Source organism: Fringilla coelebs (assembly GCF_963513975.1).
Source record: "Fringilla coelebs genome assembly, chromosome: 4".
Lineage (NCBI taxonomy): Eukaryota > Metazoa > Chordata > Aves > Passeriformes > Fringillidae > Fringilla > Fringilla coelebs.
In genome coordinates this window covers 72,286,683-72,304,241 of record NC_140032.1, presented here as the reverse complement: position 1 = coordinate 72,304,241, position 17,559 = coordinate 72,286,683, and the positions used below count along the sequence as shown (strand labels likewise).

Here is a 17,559-nt window from a genome sequence, read left to right as displayed (position 1 = left end):
ATGAAATTCGTTAGGAGCTGGTATGACATCTGCAATAGAATTATGGATGTCTCATAGTCAAGGGCTTTGTGTGTTTCTTGGAGCTTTGCAAAACAGTTAGTCCTAAAGTTTTTTGATAGGGCAGGTGTGATTTGGAAAGCAAAACACTCAGGTTTCCTCAAACCAGCTGAGTTACTCCTGCCTTTTGTTTCCTCTTCTATCAGATGATCCTGAGGTCCCCATGGAGCCTCCCAGTGCTACCACCACCACCACCATAGGTATATCTGCTACCTGGACAACGTTAGCAGGCTCTCACGGGAAGAGGAATAACACCATCACCACAACGAGCTCCAAGAGGAAAAACAGGAAAAGCAAAGTAACCCCTGATAACGTTCAGATTATATTTGATGATCAGCTCCCCATTTCCTATAGCCAGCCTGAGAAGGTGAACGGGGAGTCCAAGAGCAGCAGCACTAGCGAGAGCGGTGACAGTGACAATATGAGGATCTCCAGCTGCAGCGATGAGAGCAGCAATAGCAACAGCAGCCACAAGAGTGACAATCATTCCTCCACAGCTGTCACCAACACACAGAGCAACAAAAAGCAACCGTCGGTGCTCGTCACTTGTCCAAAGGATGAGAGGAAAGCAGTGCCTGGCAAGTCATCCATCAAGTGAGTTCCTGTGACCGTGAATGCCAAGTGCAGGTCGTCCTTTTTTCTCCCCCACGTAATGACAGCTTTTAATTCCTTCTGCAGGTTGTCTGAAGTTATTAATGAAGTGACGAGTAATTCCTTGTCTACTTGCACAAAATCCGCTCCTTCTCCCCTTTCTTCTCCAAACGGGAAGCTAACCATTGCTAGTCCTAAACGTGGTCAGAAAAGGGAAGAAGGTTGGAAGGAAGTTGTGAGAAGGTAAGCAGAATAATTCCCCTAATTCCCTTTGATGCTGTCCTTTGTGTAGCCTTCCTTGGAGTTACCGAATGACCTTCTTAGTGGGTTCGAGATCTCACAGACCTGCTGCTCGAATCAGAAGATACAGTGATTCTTTTGACCAGCCTGCCCGCACCTTCTTGCCATGGAAGTGTTTCCTACTTAATATTGTTTCTTTTTTGTGTAGATCCAAGAAGGTTTCTGTCCCATCAACTGTGATTTCCAGAGTTATTGGCAGAGGAGGATGTAACATCAACGCCATCCGGGAGTGCACGGGAGCACACATAGACATTGACAAACAGAAGGATAAAACTGGAGACCGAATCATCACCATAAGGTGGGTGAGCAGGATCCTGCATTGGCTCTGTCCTGGGGGTGTTTTCTCCTTGTAGAATGCTTGTCTGCATAGGAAAATTAAGGACTTGATCTGGTTGTTCCTTGGAAGATCCCCTCAAAGCAGGGGAGATGAAAGGGGTGGGGAGACAGAGTACAACCACCAGGAGGTACAGAAGATGGCTTGTGAGAAAATAAATGTTGGGATTCTGTGTTGGGGCTTGTTAATACATGGTGAAATATGAAAGAGTTATTTAGGGAAGCAAGTATTTTATCCATTTGAGTTTTTTGGGGTTTGGAGTATTCAACTTGAATTTCTTGAGTAATTGTCTGCAGCAGGACTGTGCTAAGCGCAGTTTTTGAATGGAGAGTTATTTTCCTGTTTGTGTTAGAGTGATAGAAGAGGGGCTGGATCCTGTGTGGGAGGTTTTTGGCTATAACGTGTGTAAATGCTTTGGATGCACTTTCCCTGTCCTTCCTTTTTGTAGGGGCGGCACAGAATCAACCAGACAGGCCACGCAGTTGATCAATGCTCTGATTAAGGATCCGGACAAGGAAATAGATGAACTTATTCCAAAGAACCGTTTGAAAAGTTCAACTGTAAATTCCAAGATAGGGTCCTCGACACCTGCCACCACTACAGCTGCTAACAGTTCTCTCGTGGGCATCAAAGTGACCACCGTAGCTGCTTCGTCGACGTCTCAGACGGCCTCCGCGCTCACCGTGCCTGCAATCTCCTCAGCATCCACTCACAAGAGCATCAAGAACCCCGTGAACAACGTGCGGCCCGGTTTCCAGGTTTCCCTCCCGCTGGCCTATCCTCCTCCGCAGTTTGCACACGCGCTCCTGGCCGCTCAGACGTTCCAGCAGATCCGTCCGCCGCGGCTGCCCATGACGCACTTCGGAGGCACCTTCCCGCCGGCCCAGTCCACGTGGGGCCCGTTTCCCGTCAGGCCGCTGAGCCCCGCCCGAGCGACCAACTCGCCCAAACCTCACATGGTGCCTCGCCACAACAGCCAGAACAGCGGCGGAGCTCAGGCCAACGCGGCGAGTTCCTTGACGACGAGCCCCACGGCCACGACGACTTCGGTGGCTTCTACCGTGCCTGGATCTTCGGCGAGCGGCAACCCGAGCTCCCCCTCGGTCCGGAGGCAGCTGTTCGTCACCGTGGTGAAGACGTCCAACGCCACCACCACCACCGTGACGACCACGGCGAGCAACACGAGCACGGCGCCCACCAACACCACGTATCCGACTCCTACTGCCAAAGAACACTACCCCGCATCCTCCCCCTCATCCCCCTCTCCTCCCGCGCAGCCGGCGGCCGTCTCCAGGAGCAGCCCTCCCGACTGCGCCGCAGCCTCTCCCAACAAAGGCGCGCCGCCGTCCGAGCCGGACGCGGGCAGCCCGCCCGCCGTGGATGCGGGCGGCTCGACCGGCAGCAGGCAGCCCAATCCCGGGACCGGCGGCTCCTCCGTGCATCCTGCTCATCAGCAGCCCCCGGGAGCTCCTCTGCCGGAGGCCAGGCCCCCTCTCCAGCAACCTCAGGTTCCCGCACCAGATCCTCGCATGGTTGTGCCTCCGAGTTTAGCGGCGACGAGCTCATCCGCTCCGGCGGTGGGCGCCGGCAGCGCTCCCATGACCTACCCCGTGTCCCAGCCGGCCATGGGCTCTGCTCAGCCCGCTGCCAAGATGGAAACCCCAGCCATCAGACCGCCTGTCCACGGCACCGGCAGCGTCCCCAAGAATCCGGCTCCCGTGCAGAACTCCTCCGTCGCAGTCCTCAACGTTAACCACATCAAAAGGCCCCACAGCGTTCCTTCTTCAGTGCAGCTTCCTTCTACCTTAAGTACACAAAGTGCTTCTCAGAATTCGGCCCACGCGGCGAACAAGCCCATGGGGAACAACTTCAGTGCTACCCTGCCTTTCGGGCCCTTTAGTACGTTGTTCGAGAACAGCCCCACGTCTGCTCACGCCTTCTGGGGTGGGTCCGTCGTGTCCTCTCAGACAACACCGGAGTCCATGCTCTCAGCTAAGTCCTCATTTTTGCCAAATTCAGATCCGTTACATCAGTCTGATACTTCCAAAGCCCCAGGTTTTAGGCCACCGTTACAGAGGCCAGCTCCAAGTCCCTCAGGTAAGCCTCTGGCTTGTGTCCATTCCGTAGCAATACAGTTCATTCTCGTGTTGTTGAGGCCAAATGGAGTTCATGTGAAGTGCCCTGTCAAATCTAGTAGCTGTTTGGCAGCTGACGGGCTTGATAAAATAGGGTTTTTGCCATTCCAAATAGCTGAGATGATAAAACACTCTTATTTTCACCCCTTTCCCTACAAGATAGTGACTGTTCCGGTTTGTGATACCTTGTCCTGAGGCTGCAGAAAAATGTGCAGCATTTTCCGAGGCCTAGGGTGGTAAAAAAGTGGTGTTTAATGCGAACTTGTAACTTAAAGGAGGTGTGTTCTCTCAACTACTAAACTTGATCCAAAAAATGTCATTTCCTTGACTGCCTGCATTTTTTAGTGAGATGTTCTGCTTTCTGCCCAAAACGGAGGCCAAGGGGTTGTCACAGAACCTGTTATGTAGCTTCCAGAAAGTACATAGATGGTTTGGACCATCTCTGCCTGTTTTTGTAGGAGCACTGAGGTGCTAATAGATTGGGAGATAAAACAGCACTTTCTTGCCTGTTTTGTGAATATGATGGTGTTGAATTTCTTCATCTTGGTATACTAGTCAGCATTTTGACTAGGGCCCTGTGTTGCCCCTAAGATACACAAATGCATAAGTCTTAGATCCCTAAGATTTGATTTTTCCCTTTCCTCATTGAGGAGGACATGAAGGGAGCAATAATTCTTGTATTTGGGATATCATTCTAGATTTAGGCGTACAGCACCTCTGCCTCATACTGAACAGACTTGCAGAGTGTGGAGCTCAATGCTCCAGTTGCCTTTGGAAAGTTGTAACACACGCCCCTAAGGACAGATTGGATAAAAGTTTTCTTTTCTATTTCCATGCTCCCGGAGTGCTGGCGTTGTGGCAGTCACTTGTGCCCTTTTTCTCTCGTAGGTATTGTCAGTATGGATTCTCCCTATGCTTCTGTAACACCTTCTTCTACACACCTGGGGACCTTTGCCTCGAACCTGTCGGGAGGGCAGATCTACGCGCCCGGGACGCCGCTGGGCGGAGCGCCTGCAGCTGCTAATTTCAACAGACAGCATTTTTCCCCTCTTAGTTTATTGCCTCCATGTTCATCAGCATCAAATGGTGAGTTCTGGTCAGCAGAAAGCTGCTGAGAAGTGCTGCATAAATAAAATGGTCTGGCAGAAGTGTGTAAGGAATTCCAGGATAAAATCCTTCGGGCAGGTTCTGGTTCCTCCTCTGCCTTTGGCCCCTGCAGTTAGGAGTTTTTCGGACAGAAAACAAATAGGATGTGGAGTGCTGGCTTATTTAGGGAAGGTGTTAATCTGTTTTATTGGCAAAAACAATGACAAAAAAACCCTAGGGAACAAATGCAAAAAGAAGAAGTAAAAACAAACCCAACAAAGACATAGGTTTATGTGGGCTTATTTCAGCTCTGGTTTAGGATATAATCTTCAAATCCTCTGTTGCTGATAGGCAGTGATGCTTAGTTAAGGTTTTGTGGTGTGTGTTTTCCAGCAGCTGAGCTACCAGGGCATGATAAGCATTTTATATAAGGGGCTGAATGGTGGTGAATAACTCTGTGATCTGGAAATAAAATGATTCTGAGGTGCATGAATGTGGCATTAACCAGCTCCCCTTGTCAGCCGTTGGACATTGGGGGACAGGTTTGTGGGATGTGGCCATCACTAAGTGCTTCTGTTGCTCTCCTTGCAGAATCTCCTGCTCAGTCCGTGTCCTCTGGAGTACGAGCACCCTCTCCCACCCCTTCAGCAGTGTCCTTGGGATCAGAAAAGCCCAGTAACGTTTCTCAGGACAGAAAAGTTCCTGTTCCCATTGGGACTGAACGGTCTGCACGCATTAGACAAACTGGAACGTCTACTCCTTCTGTAATTGGGAGCAACTTGGCTGCTCCGGTGGGACACAGTGGGATCTGGTCCTTCGAAGGTATAGGTGGCAGTCAAGGTATGTGGTGTTTGTAGATGCACCTGAGTTGATCACACCATTGTGTTTGCCAAAGTTGTCTGCAGCACGGGAGCAGAAGTGAGTGCCTGAAAACACAGAAGTGTTCTTTCCAAAGGCTGTGGAGCGAGGACTTCTCTTAGCTTTCCTGTCCACTTAATTGTTTTAACAAGGTTTCTGAAGCCCTCGGGGGTTCTGAAATGTCCTGGCTACTCCCAAGTAGGAGCAAGAAAAACAAAAACAGGCCCTCCAGGCATGAACACAGTGAGGATCATTGAATTGAGGAAGAGGGGAAATTGAGGTGTCACAAGATAACTGTCAGGAGTTTCTTGTTGATAAAGAGGTTGTTTGTACGGTAGGAGTTAATATTTAATTTGTAGCTCAGGTAGAACTTTTTGTGCTGAGGATGGTGCTTTTATAAAGTGATAAAATTCCACTTTTGGGTTTCCTTTACTCTTTTCAGCCATTCATCTTCTACTAGCACAAGGCTCTTGGCTCTCTTGGAGTCACATACAATCTAGTATTTTGGATTGTATTAACAATTTCAGGTAGTGATCCTTTTCTTACCGAACCCGGCAGGAGTCTTGGATGCAATTTCTGAGAGACTGATGAACTTTTTTCATATTGATTGGGGTTTTTTTGTGGGGAGTTTAATTTTTAATTTCTTCAGGTTTTTCTGCTTGGGACTGGGGGTATGACTATTGAGACTGTGTTGGATTGGACCTCTGGATGTCCTGTCAGCCTCCTGCACAAAATGGGTTTTGCCATGCATTCTGCCTGTATTGCTCAGGGCCTTATCCAACCTGCTATGGAAAACCTGCAAGGATCGGAACTGCTCCACCCTTCAGAGCAATCTGTTCTGCTCCTTGACTGAGTCCAGACAGCCGAAGGTTTTAATTGACTGACTGGGCTGGAATTTTTCCCCAAATACAAACCCTTTTTTTACTTCACCAGTGGTCTTTTCCCAGATAAAGCTTTAGAAATTCACTATTTATTTTCACTGTGTGGCTGTAAAAGTTGTCCTTTGCGCCTGTCTTGGCTTTTGGGATGCTGCTTTCTTTTTGCTTTGGTCAATGACTTCAACATTTTGATTTTCAGTTCACAGTGGGATTGGCTCCACTCTGCTTGAGTATTGGGGCGCCTCAGAAATGTTTCTGTACCCCTTCTCCAAATAATTTTTTACTTAATGTTTTGTTTTGAAAATTGGATTTTTGGATGTCTGGGGATTGAACTGTAGCACCAATACCAAGCTGCCTCTGATGAATTCGCAGAATTAGGACATGAGCCCATATCTGCGGCTGGTCCTTTTCTGGTTTAGGTTTGCACAGAGACTTCCGTGTCCCTTAGAATACAAAGTAATTAATGGAAGAATGGTAGTGAAGTAGAGCAAATGGTCTTGATAGTGTACATACCCTCTCCACAGCACCAAAGGCACGAGGAATTGAGGTTTTTGGAGGATCTGAGGTTTTTGGAGGAGGGAGAGTTAGCCCAAATTCCAGCTTTGCTGTTGAAATGGAGGAAAGTTGCAGGGGCAGCGCTCTGGTTGCAGGTAACTGTCCCAAACTCCTGGCAGCGGCTCAGGGCTCCTGGCCCTGCAGGCGGCACTCCGGCAGTTGTCCATCCGTCCATCCGTGCGTCCGTGCACGGCGCGTGCTCCCGCGCTGTGGTGCGGGTGGGCCCCGAGCGCTGCGGGCTGGCAGGGGGCGCCGGGGGTGCCGTGGCTAACGCCGTGTCTCTGTGCTGCTGGCAGACAAAGTGGACTGGTGTCACAGCGGCATGGGCAGCCACATGATCCACAGGCCCATGTCCGACCCAGGCGTCTTCTCGCACCAAGCCATGGAGAGAGACAGCGCGGGAATCGTAGCGCCTTCCGGTACATTCCATCAGCCCGTCCCTGCAGGATACATGGACTTCCCAAAAGTCGGGGTAAGGCCCTCCCTGGCCCCCCTGTGCAGCGGCAATCATCCCCTTTTGTCCTGCTGACCGTGCAGTGGCCGTGGCGTTCCTGAAAGCATCCTGACTCTTCCTTTCCTTCCCCTCAGGGAATGCCTTTTTCTGTGTATGGGAACGCCATAATTCCTCCTGTAGCCCCCATCACAGATGGTACTGGAGGCCCCATCTTTAACGGGCCTCATGCTGCTGACCCATCTTGGAACTCGCTGATAAAGATGGTTTCAAATTCCACAGAAAACAATGGGCCTCAGACGGTAATTGCTCCGTTCTTTTGCACTGTGTATCTCACTCAAAATGCATGGTGATTCCTGTCTGTGCAGTTAGGTGTTTGGGAAAAGAAATCTTGGGGCACAATTTCATAGGAAAAGCCAACTTATGTGCTGTTAGTTGAGCTTACCCTTCCAAAGAAGGGAACACAGCAGTAGGGCTGCTGCTGGGCTCCGTAGTTGAGGGTGTTGTGACTGCGTTTGGAGCACCCCGAGGAATGGAGTAAGTAGCTCTTGGCTGCTCTGACCTTGCCTGGCTTGTCCACTGAATATAATTTAGGCAGAGGGATTAATTCCCCTAAACCTCTTGTTTGGACTCGGGAACTAATACTATAATGGAACATCAGTACCTCTGGTTAGATTATATCCTGTGATTGTGTTTAATTGGACAGTGGTTCCTGTTACAGTGTTACTTACTAAATAAAGATGTTTCTGGGCTGAATTGGCTTGGGAATGATCCAAGCTGTGGGGAGCACTCCCAGCTCTGCTAGACCATAGGTGTGAGGGAGAAGGGGTTTGCCCACAGTTCAGGTATTGATTTCTGGTTCCATGAGGAAACTGTCCCCCAAAGAAAGCTTTACTGGGTTAGACCTGGGATTCCCCAGAGCCGAAGGTGTTAGGGGAAGGTAAGGTGGCAGGAGTCAGGTTCTTGTTTGTCTGAACTTAAGGCCAAGAAGAAGCATGTCCCTTGCTCTGGGCGTGGAGGGATTGGGGAGCGGGGCTGGGCAGTGGTTTGCTGCACCCCCAGAGCCCAGTTGATGGTGCTGGCAGGAGAAGGAAGGGTGAGCCCTGCAGCCTCCTGGGGGCTGTGCCCTCTTGGAGCTGCCCGAAGCGCGGTGCTAACGCGGGTTTCTCTTGCAGGTGTGGACTGGAACCTGGACACCTCACATGAACAGTGTGCATATGAACCAACTGGGCTGAGTGGGATCAACGTGCTGGCCTTGAGATTCCTTTTTTTGCAGAGGAAACCACAATTGGCAGAAACAGTTTATGTGCTCCCAGATCATTCTACTGATGTGCTTGACTGAAGTGTGTAGGCTTTTTGCAGAAGAACTTACTAACTGACCTTTTTCTGTGAACATTGTGACCGCCCATTCCCCACCATCATATGTTTCAACTTAGTTAGACTTTCTTCTTTCCTTTCCTCCTCCTCTTTTTTTTTTTTTTTTTGACATAACTTTCTGTTGAAGCTGTTCTTTGGCTGGTTGGTTTTAGTACTGTAAACTGCTTCTGAGCAAACACAGAAATTTAGCAAAATTATGTAAACTTGATCCTGAAGTTTTAGAATGGCAAATAAATGTACAATTGTTTACATAACAAATGGCTAAGCAGAAAGTAAATTTCAATATGTCAGTTATAGAGGCTCTACTTTATGTAGACTTAAATTAATGTGAGATATGTACCTTCATATTCAGAAATCTGGATGTTTCCTTCATACATTAAACTATTAATAAGCATAACTTTTCTACTTGTGTAATTTAAGTGATAAAAAGAAAAGCACCCCAGGCATTATCAGAGGGCCTTTTCCAAATGTCCAAATGTGTGTTGGATTTTTTTGAGAAGACATAGATTCTGCATTTCACTTTTGAGGAGAGCTTCCCTGCTGAAGGCTCCAAAGGCAGGTCTCTTCGAAAATCAGTCCCATGAAGGTTTATTTGGAAGAGTCCAAGTGGGAATTCCCATGTGCATTGTCAGGAGCTGTCACCTGTGGGCAGAGGTAGCAGGAGATGAAGGAGGGTGGATCCTGTGAGGCCGGGCTGGGTGAGCGGTGACACAGATCCAGTCAGGATCCCTGTACAGCTCCCTTAGAGAGCACTTAAAGGACATCTACAACTCAGATTTAGCAAGTATTATTTGGTTTTATTATGGTTCCTCCTTAGAAAACCAAGCAAACACCTCAGCTAGCCGCAGAAACTACTGCCTTTTAACCACTGTGGTATTTGAGATGCCCCCAAACCTTTTGGGTACCCAAGGCCGTACACCTGTCCTCAGGTGCTGCTCTGAATAAAAGCAAGTTCCTTTTTCCAGCAGTCTGATGTCCTGAAATGCATCCTGTGAAGATCTGGTGGTTTCAAAATGGATCACAGAGCGAGGAACTGCTCAGAAAAAGGTTTGGAGCTCCCATCTCACACCTTATCAGGGTGTGGGTGAGTGCCCTTCCCCTCTGCTGCTACAGTCGTTTGCTGCAGGCTCTAGTGCTGGTTAGGGTTACTAGCTGTGAATCCTGCAGAGAAATAGTGCTCAGCATTTATTAGCACCATCAAGTCCAGAGTATTTTGTTGACCTGACACTTAGATCCATGCCTGGGGCAGTAACAGGCCTGACGCCGCCACCACTGCGGCAGAGGGCTGGGCACGGGAGATCCTGGGTGCGGGGAATTGGACCATTGCTATTCCCAGATAGTTTTGGTTTCCCCCCCACCATGTCATGCTTTTTATTCGTCCAGTAAACCAAGGCATGCACTCTTTTGGGAGCAGGCAGGTGCTGTTTATTTGGGGAAAGGGAGCAGAACCAGGGTTAGGAAGAGGAAGAGAAGACAGTGCAGTGTATGGTCTAAGGGAAGTTGTGACCTCTCCTCGCACAGAAAGGGGGAAGGAGACGGGTCAGAACCTGGCTGTGCAGGAGAACACTCCTCATGTGGAATGATGAAGTGCTCGGTGATGATGAATTACTGCAGAATATCATCCTGGGGCGGAGAGAGTTGGGGCTGTTCCCCCTGCAGCAGGGAAGGCTGTGTGCTCCTCACAGCAGCCTGCCAGTACGAGAAGCCGCCCAAGAGGCACTCCTTGTCAGGAATTGCGGTGATATGACCACGAGTAATGGGTACAAGCGGAAAAGGGGGAAATTTAGCCTAGCTATTGGGAGGAAATATTTACTGTAAGAGGGGTGAGACAGTGGCCCAACCCCGGCAGGGCTCAAAGCCGGTTGGGAAAACACTCCCAGTCCTACGGCGTGGTCCCTGGGGATGGCCGGTGCACGCCTAGTGTTGGACTCCGTGGTTCCTTTCCAAGTCAGCACGCTCTGCCGTGCGGCAGGCGGTGTCCCTGCCCGGGCCAGCCCGGTTCCGAGCCACCGCAGGTACAGCCGTGAGGCGCCGCCCTCCCCGTGCCCTCAGCCGCCATGGCGGCCGCGGGGCGGCGCGCGACGGCGGCGGCGCGCGGGCCGCGCATGCGCGGCGGCGGGAGCCCGTCGGCATGTGGCGGCTGGCGCGGGCGGGCGCGCGGGCCCCGCCGGCCCTGGCGGCGGCGGCGGCGGCGGCGGGAGCGGGAGCGGGAGCGGGAGCGGGCGGGCACGGCGGCACCGAGGGCTGGTACGAGTGGGCGGCGCGGTCCCCGCCCGTGCACTGGGCCGAGGATGGGCTGGCGGCGCTGCAGGAGGCCACCGGGCTGCCCTGCTGGGCCGCCATCGCCGGCGGGGCCGCCTTGCTGCGCACCGGCGTGACCCTGCCGCTGGCCGCGCAGCAGGGGCGGCTGCTGGCCAAGGTGGGCGCCGTGAGGGGCTCTGAGGGACGGGCCGGCCGAGGGGCCGAGGGGCCGCGGGATGAACTTGGCAATTGCTTTGTTGCAGCGGGTAGGGGGCCTTTGGGGTTTTTTAAAGAACTTCGTTGCGTTTTGTGCTTTTTGTGGCTGTCGAAGTGAGCCTCTGTTGGGCCGTCGCGTAGTGGGGTCTCTTATGCGGTGGCTGGTGACTTTGTTCACTGCCAAGGTGTGTCCTCGTGGCCTTTAGTTTTGCACTCGTCATTTTATTTTTATATATACAGTTGATATATTTTATCATGTGTAACACAATATATTTATCTATTACGTACAGTATATTGTAAATAATCCATTCTATTTTATTGTAGTAGGTTTTATTTTGTTAACTTAAGATTTTTCTTAAACTTGTAAGCATTTTCTGTTATTATATATTTATATTAGTATGTTATCGTTAGTTTTTATAATTGTCGGTTTATTTTTTTTATCATTGAGATGCCATTAAAGCTGGGTCTTGGCAAGTAGAGTAGCTGATTACAAGTCCTGAATGCAGGCAAAAAGATGCTTGCTAAGGATTGCCCTGATTTCAGCTATGATGAAAATCGCTTTCTTCTTAAAAAAGTATAAAATCGAAAAAGATTCAAAATCTGTCTTCATTTCACGCAATAGTAGGAGAGTATCTTTAATTGTTAGCGTAATTACTTGTCACTGTTGCCTTCACATGGTTATTTTGTTTAAAGATGGAAGGTGTTCACTGATGTTGAACAAGACATTAACAAGATGCCTTGTCCCTCACAGGCGTTTCCTATCCCTACAGGTGTTAAATCACAGTGGTAATTAATATGTTTGATGCCTGTGCTGGTATTAAGTCACAGAAGAGTAATTACTATGTGTAATACCCATAGCGACATTAAATTATACGGTGGCACTGTGTATTGATTACTGTACATTATTAATATGTATTAATTCCTGTACAGATATTAAATTTTACAGTGACAAGTCTAATGCTTGTTCAGGTGTTGAGTTACCAGCGATAACTAATAACAGAGGTGAGGAGAGGGACTGAGTGTTACCAGCCACTGTGCCCAACCAGTTCTCCTTTTCTTTAGCTAGCTGGAAAACCTGCAGCCTGAGATTAAGGAGCTTGCCCAGCGCCTCCGCTATGAAGTTTCAGTTCGTGGAAAGCAGCTGGGCTGGTCTGAAAAGGTGGCCAGGTACGAGGGGGATTGTCCTCACCTCCCGGATCCATTCTGGAGCGGGATGTGTCTGGAAGGAAGATCCTACAAACAGCACTTTTGCAGCAAGGTTCTGCCATTGCCCACAGCTTAGGTTTTCTTTCCCCACCTGTGGTTTCTTTATTTATTCTGTTCCCTTTCAGACCTCATCCATTTCCAAGCTCACACTTGTGCTTTCCTCTCCGCCAGGTCCCACTTCGCCCGGAACATGCGGAGGATTGTCGCGGAGCTGTACGTCCGGGACAACTGCCACCCCTTCAAGGCCACCCTGCTGCTGTGGGTGCAGGTCCCCATGTGGGTGTGCGTGTCCCTGGCTCTGCGCAACTGCAGCGTCGGTGCCCAGGGCCCTGCAGGTGGGGAAGTGCAGCTGGGGAGAGATTTGGGGTCAGAAAAAGGTGGTGTCACACCAACAGGTGCTGCACCTGGACACAAATCTTCTCTCGCTGTCACCTCTCATCCACTTCCTGCCTTCACTGGCACCTTCTTGGTTAAAGGGCACAATATCCCTAGCTTGGTGTCCAAGCCCATATAAAAAACCAGTCATCTACTCAGGTTTTAAACCTAATCTAGCTTAAACTTAATGAATACAAATAATAAGTAATAAATATTTGAAATCAGTTTTAAGCTTAATGTAGTCAGACACTCCTATTTAGCAAGTCATATTACTCATGCCACGCCACGCTCACTGTTAATCTGTATTTTTTCTCCTTCCATGTGAAATACTGTAGACAAGGTGAATGCGTGAGGGTCTCTTAAATTTAAAAAAAAAATGGTATACTGTTTTTTTAGACAAGAGTTTATAGTTTGTTCTTTTAAGCAAAAATGCAGCTAGCTATACAGCTACTAAGAGAAATATCATTTTCTCAAAATCAGGAAGTAAACGCTGTAGGTTACTGCATTCCCATTTTCCTCATTGACTTGTAAGATATTTGAGACGGAAGTATTTTTTATTGCAGATTTACCTGTCTGTGGCTGTCATGAGCTAAGCCAGGTCTCAGCTTGTATCTCTCACTTTTCTTATATTGGTAGCAGAGTGCTAAACCAAAGATTTGTGCTGTAATTGTCTTACCATGTGGATAAAACATACCTAGAAACTTGACTCCGTGATTTAACACTGGTACAGTTCTGGCTCACTCAAGACAGCAAATGATACGGAATTCTGTATTTTCTTCAATTTTTTTCCTGCAGTGCAAGAAGAGTTTTCCTCAGGAGGAGCACTGTGGTTCACAGACCTCACGGCACCTGATTCCACGTGGATTTTGCCAGTGTCCCTGGGGCTGGTGAATTTGCTGGTGGTGGAGGTACGTTGGTGGGATGAACCAGCGGCGGTGACTGCAAAGGGCTAGCACATAAAGGTGGCTGCAGATTGTCACTGCTGTAAATGGCCTGGGCAGGAGTGAAACACAGTCTCTTTGCTCTGTGTATTTTCATCTTTAGGGTCCTTTTTTCAGAGACCTCCAGGTCAGATGGGACGTGTCTCAGATCTGCTTGGGCTTCAGTAATATTTAGTCTTGACTGCAGTTTCTTTTGGAATGCTGCTCTAATGAGATTTCTGGGTGTTAATCCTCAGTACGGCCGTTTCTAGAAGAGCTTGTTTATACCTGTGCGTTTCTCCCCTTTCAGATCTTTGCTTCCCAGACAAAAATGCCAGTTTCACGGATCCAGAAGCTTGTCACCCACTTCTTCCGCGCGGTGTCCGTGGTGATGATCCCTATTGCTGCCACAGTGCCCTCTGTAAGTACCCAGTGATCCTCTGGGATGCCACCTGTGCCTGGTCTGTTCTGGTGCTTAAAGGAGAGCCCCAAGGCCTCACGAGTTTCATGATTCCACTGCTGTGTGCTTAAGAAAAGTCAGATGTTCTGTCTATGTGTATCTTTAAATCTCGTTGCCTTTGGGATGTTTTTGTTCAAGGAAGAAGACTTTGCAAACCTGAAAGGTGTTAATGTCCTTCACATAGCCTGAAAAAGGAGAGGAAAGCTTTGTGTAAACACACACAGGCAAATGTTTGTTCACTGGAAACCAGTGTGGTTCTTTAATTAGGAAATTCTCCACATCTTTTTTCTTCAAACACTTCTCATCTTTACCAGGTTTTTTACTGCAGTGTTCTTAGCAAAAACAAAGTGTCTGGTTGTTTGGCTCAATTGTAGTTTTACATACAGAAGTTGAAGCAAGTGTAATATGAATAAATTTAAGAGCTGTCAAGCCTCAGTGTAGATGGCACTTTTCCCCAGGAGAGTTCAGAGACAGTTACATTTCACAAGGAAGCCATTATTGCAGATGAGAGCAGGAGCAGTGGTTTAGGTGAGTTATTTTTATCAGTCCCTGGGAGCAGCCCGCAGCTGTGGTTCAGGAGGAGCTGCCTGCAGCTGGTGCTCTCCTGGCCCCCCGTGAGCTGACCCGTGCTTGTGTTGTCGTTGCAGTGCATGGCGCTGTACTGGCTGTCCTCGAGCCTGGCGGGGCTGTCCCACAACCTCCTGCTGCGCTCTCCCGCCTTCCGCCGCCTGTGCCGCATCCCCAGGACCGCGTCCCACTCGGACACGCCCTACAGGGACCTGCTGGCTGCCCTGGCCACCAAGTACGGCTCTGGGGGACAGCCGCGCTGAGCTCCGGGAGGAGCTGCCTCGGGAGTGGCCTCGTGCTGTTCTAGTGAGATGTACTTCTTTGCTGTATATTTATTTTCCAAATAAAACGCTGGCTGGCCGCCAGGAAGGGTTGGTCAGCAAAAATGTGTCTTTGCTGGGAGGCTTTGTTTCAAGGGTGGGCCTTTTGCAGTTGCAGTAGCCCAGAAATCCAGGTTTGTCTCCTGAGTTATCATAAGAAGTTGGGCAGGTGAGTGTTAAATAAAGCTGTGACTAGTATACAATGCCTCTCTTTAAGTCCTAAAGGTAAAAAGGTTTGGGGTTTTGTTGTTAAAATGATCAGGAATTAATTATTTACTTTAACTTTTTAAGAGATCCCGAGCTACTACTGTGATGTAAATAACAAAAATTCAGAAGCAGAAATTTTTAATGCTGACTTGTAAGCATTTATTTGAGTTGTTGTGATAACCTAGTGGAACTTTACAGACAGGGCTGACTAAAACCAGCAGTTTAGAAGAAAAAGTGCAGATGTCATTGGACTAATAACACTGCACTTTACCTGTGGGGATGTTTCACTGAGGTCTTCCACTGTTTTCACTGTTAGGAGTCTCAGAACATCAGTGATAGTTATGTCTAGATGCTGCCAGGATGTTTTTATACCAAAAAAAACTCTCCAAAACAGGTGTGAAGCTGCAGGCAAAGCAGCCAAAAGCATCTCATCTAATGGTGTCTAACAGTTCAAAACCCACAGGTAAGGAGATGAGAAGATATGTGATAAAGCCCTTTCCAGCTCTGCAGTACAGGTAATGTAATGTTCTAGATTTGTAAAAGGTCTTGGAGGTTTCTCTGAATGAATATTGTCATCTTGCCTCATCTGAAGGTGTTGGGGAAAGACTGTGCAAAGGGCAGTGAAGCTTTGTCTGGGAAGCTGGTGGTAGGGGGAGCTGGTGCTCCATGCAGTGCTGGGGGAAGTCAGCTCTCCTTCCTCAGCAGTCTCACCTGAGAGGAGGCCACATTCCCAGCCTGGGAACAGGGCAGGCTGGCAACAGCTATGTCTTGTGTGCAGTAAAAAAATAAAATTCTATTTCTTGGGAAGCATAAAGAGGGCTGTGAAACTGGTCACTGAAAAAAATGCCTCACAGCCCTGTCTGGATGCCATATGTTCAATGCAGGAAACTGGCTTTGTTAGATTTGCAGTTCTCCATTCATTTATCTTTATTTTACACCCTTTCTACCCTATAAAATGACACCCAAGACCTGCCAGTGTCAGTTAAAAGAGAATAAGGTTTCTCCAGTGAGTGTATTTGGTGGTGGATTTGTCACAGCATTATTTTAGGTCCGGAAGAGGCTTGTTGGAACACTGCATCGACTTAGGAGGGAGCCTAAGCCTAAGGAACTGAAGTCAGGCAAGTCCAAGTTCCCTGAATGGGTTCTGTTCAGAAGTGCTGAAATATCCTGGCTGGATAGATAACACGTGTTCCATCCTCTGCCTTGAAGATGCAGTGTGACCTTGGAGAGCAGGGCTGTGATGCTTGTTATCTTTGGTGGTTGTGCCCTGCAAAAAGACATGGTGTACACAAAAGCTTACCTCAGTTCCCAGCCCTAGTAATGACTGTTCCAATGTTTTGTCTGGCCTAAAATCCTTTTCTCAGTGTTTGATGCTGTTCCTAGGAAAGAGGATCAGAACTTTGCTGTTGGCCTTTTTATGGTAATGCAATTATTTTGTTGCCAGTCCATGTTGATGAGACAAAGATGCATATAATGATGTGTGTGAGGTGGAATGAGTTCTCCTTGACTGTGGAAGGGCCAAGGAGGTTTCTGGAGAAGAAGTCAGAAAAAACCTGTTGAGAAACCTGACTGAAGTGTCTTAAAAAAGCCTGTATAGTATTCTTTTTGAGTGACACTTCATTATTTAAGTAATGTCACCTATAGCTCTGGCTTAACTGTGTCTCCACCTCTCCTCTTTGCTTCGTTTTCTGGCTTTGCTGAAAACAAAGCAAATGAGCAAAACCCACTAGTGATAAAATAATTGTGGGTTTAGAAAAGAGGCCAGTTTCCTCCCTAGCTTCCCTCTGATTATTATCCTGAAATACTGTAGGTGAGGTGAGCTGGCCCCTGTCCCATTCAGGAATGAGATATCAGTATGACCCAACGCATTTTACAGGCTGGTGGAGGGGATGCTGCTGTCTGCCAGAGAATTTCACGCCTTGCCAGTCCACCTGGTTGTTCTTTGGGGTTGTTTTAGTGGGGATTCCAAACTCCTTATCCAAAGCTCAGTTACTAGGGTGGATTCCTTGAAGTGCAAGAATTTTTTTCCCGGACTGAGTGTCATTTTTGGCACAGCTCCATGGTTTCTGGAAAGTAAAAAAGCATCCAAGTCCCGTTGAGTGCGCTGCTGTACACACGGGGGTGCTCCAGCTCCTGTCAGCTGCAGGGCTGCCGGGTTCTGAAATCCAGAGCAGGCAGGCAAGCACTGGACTAAAAGATTTCTCCTCCTCTGTCTTTCATCTTGGTGCTGTTCCAGAGCCTGTTCAGGCTGTCCTTCACAGTGTACACTGCTTTTCCACCTCGCTGCCGTGTCCCTTTGAAGTACCCCAGCCATGTGGCCAGCTGCCAGCAGGATCCTTTTTTCACTTGGTATTATTAACCTACCTATATTTAATTAATCTGACTGATTCCTAATGGTAAATAAGGTGTTCTTCATTGCTTTGAA

The 17,559-nt window shown here is 48.6% G+C and overlaps 2 protein-coding genes across 6 annotated transcripts in view; both read left to right on the top strand.

Annotated features, from left to right (window-relative positions):
• Positions 1-8,729, top strand: part of ANKRD17 (ankyrin repeat domain 17) — a 67,356-nt gene extending 58,627 nt beyond the window's left edge. For all 5 annotated transcript variants that reach the window (XM_084204837.1, XM_084204836.1, XM_084204840.1 and 2 more), the window contains 9 exons: positions 204-651; positions 736-891; positions 1,097-1,246; positions 1,731-3,379; positions 4,306-4,503; positions 5,095-5,343; positions 7,091-7,266; positions 7,383-7,547; positions 8,421-8,729. In XM_084204837.1, coding sequence (XP_084060963.1) covers positions 204-651; positions 736-891; positions 1,097-1,246; positions 1,731-3,379; positions 4,306-4,503; positions 5,095-5,343; positions 7,091-7,266; positions 7,383-7,547; positions 8,421-8,480 — 3,251 coding nt within the window. In that variant the 3' untranslated portion in view covers positions 8,481-8,729. The remainder of the gene's footprint in view (positions 1-203; positions 652-735; positions 892-1,096; positions 1,247-1,730; positions 3,380-4,305; positions 4,504-5,094; positions 5,344-7,090; positions 7,267-7,382; positions 7,548-8,420) is intronic.
• Positions 8,730-10,753: 2,024 nt separating this feature from the next.
• Positions 10,754-14,995, top strand: COX18 (cytochrome c oxidase assembly factor COX18; the record flags this gene model as incomplete). Its single annotated transcript, XM_084204786.1, has 6 exons — positions 10,754-11,041; positions 12,146-12,246; positions 12,457-12,620; positions 13,456-13,568; positions 13,891-14,001; positions 14,688-14,995. 6 exons carry the CDS (start codon positions 10,754-10,756, stop codon positions 14,868-14,870), a joined length of 960 nt encoding a protein of 319 aa, XP_084060912.1. The 3' UTR covers positions 14,871-14,995.
• Positions 14,996-17,559: the final 2,564 nt, after the last annotated feature.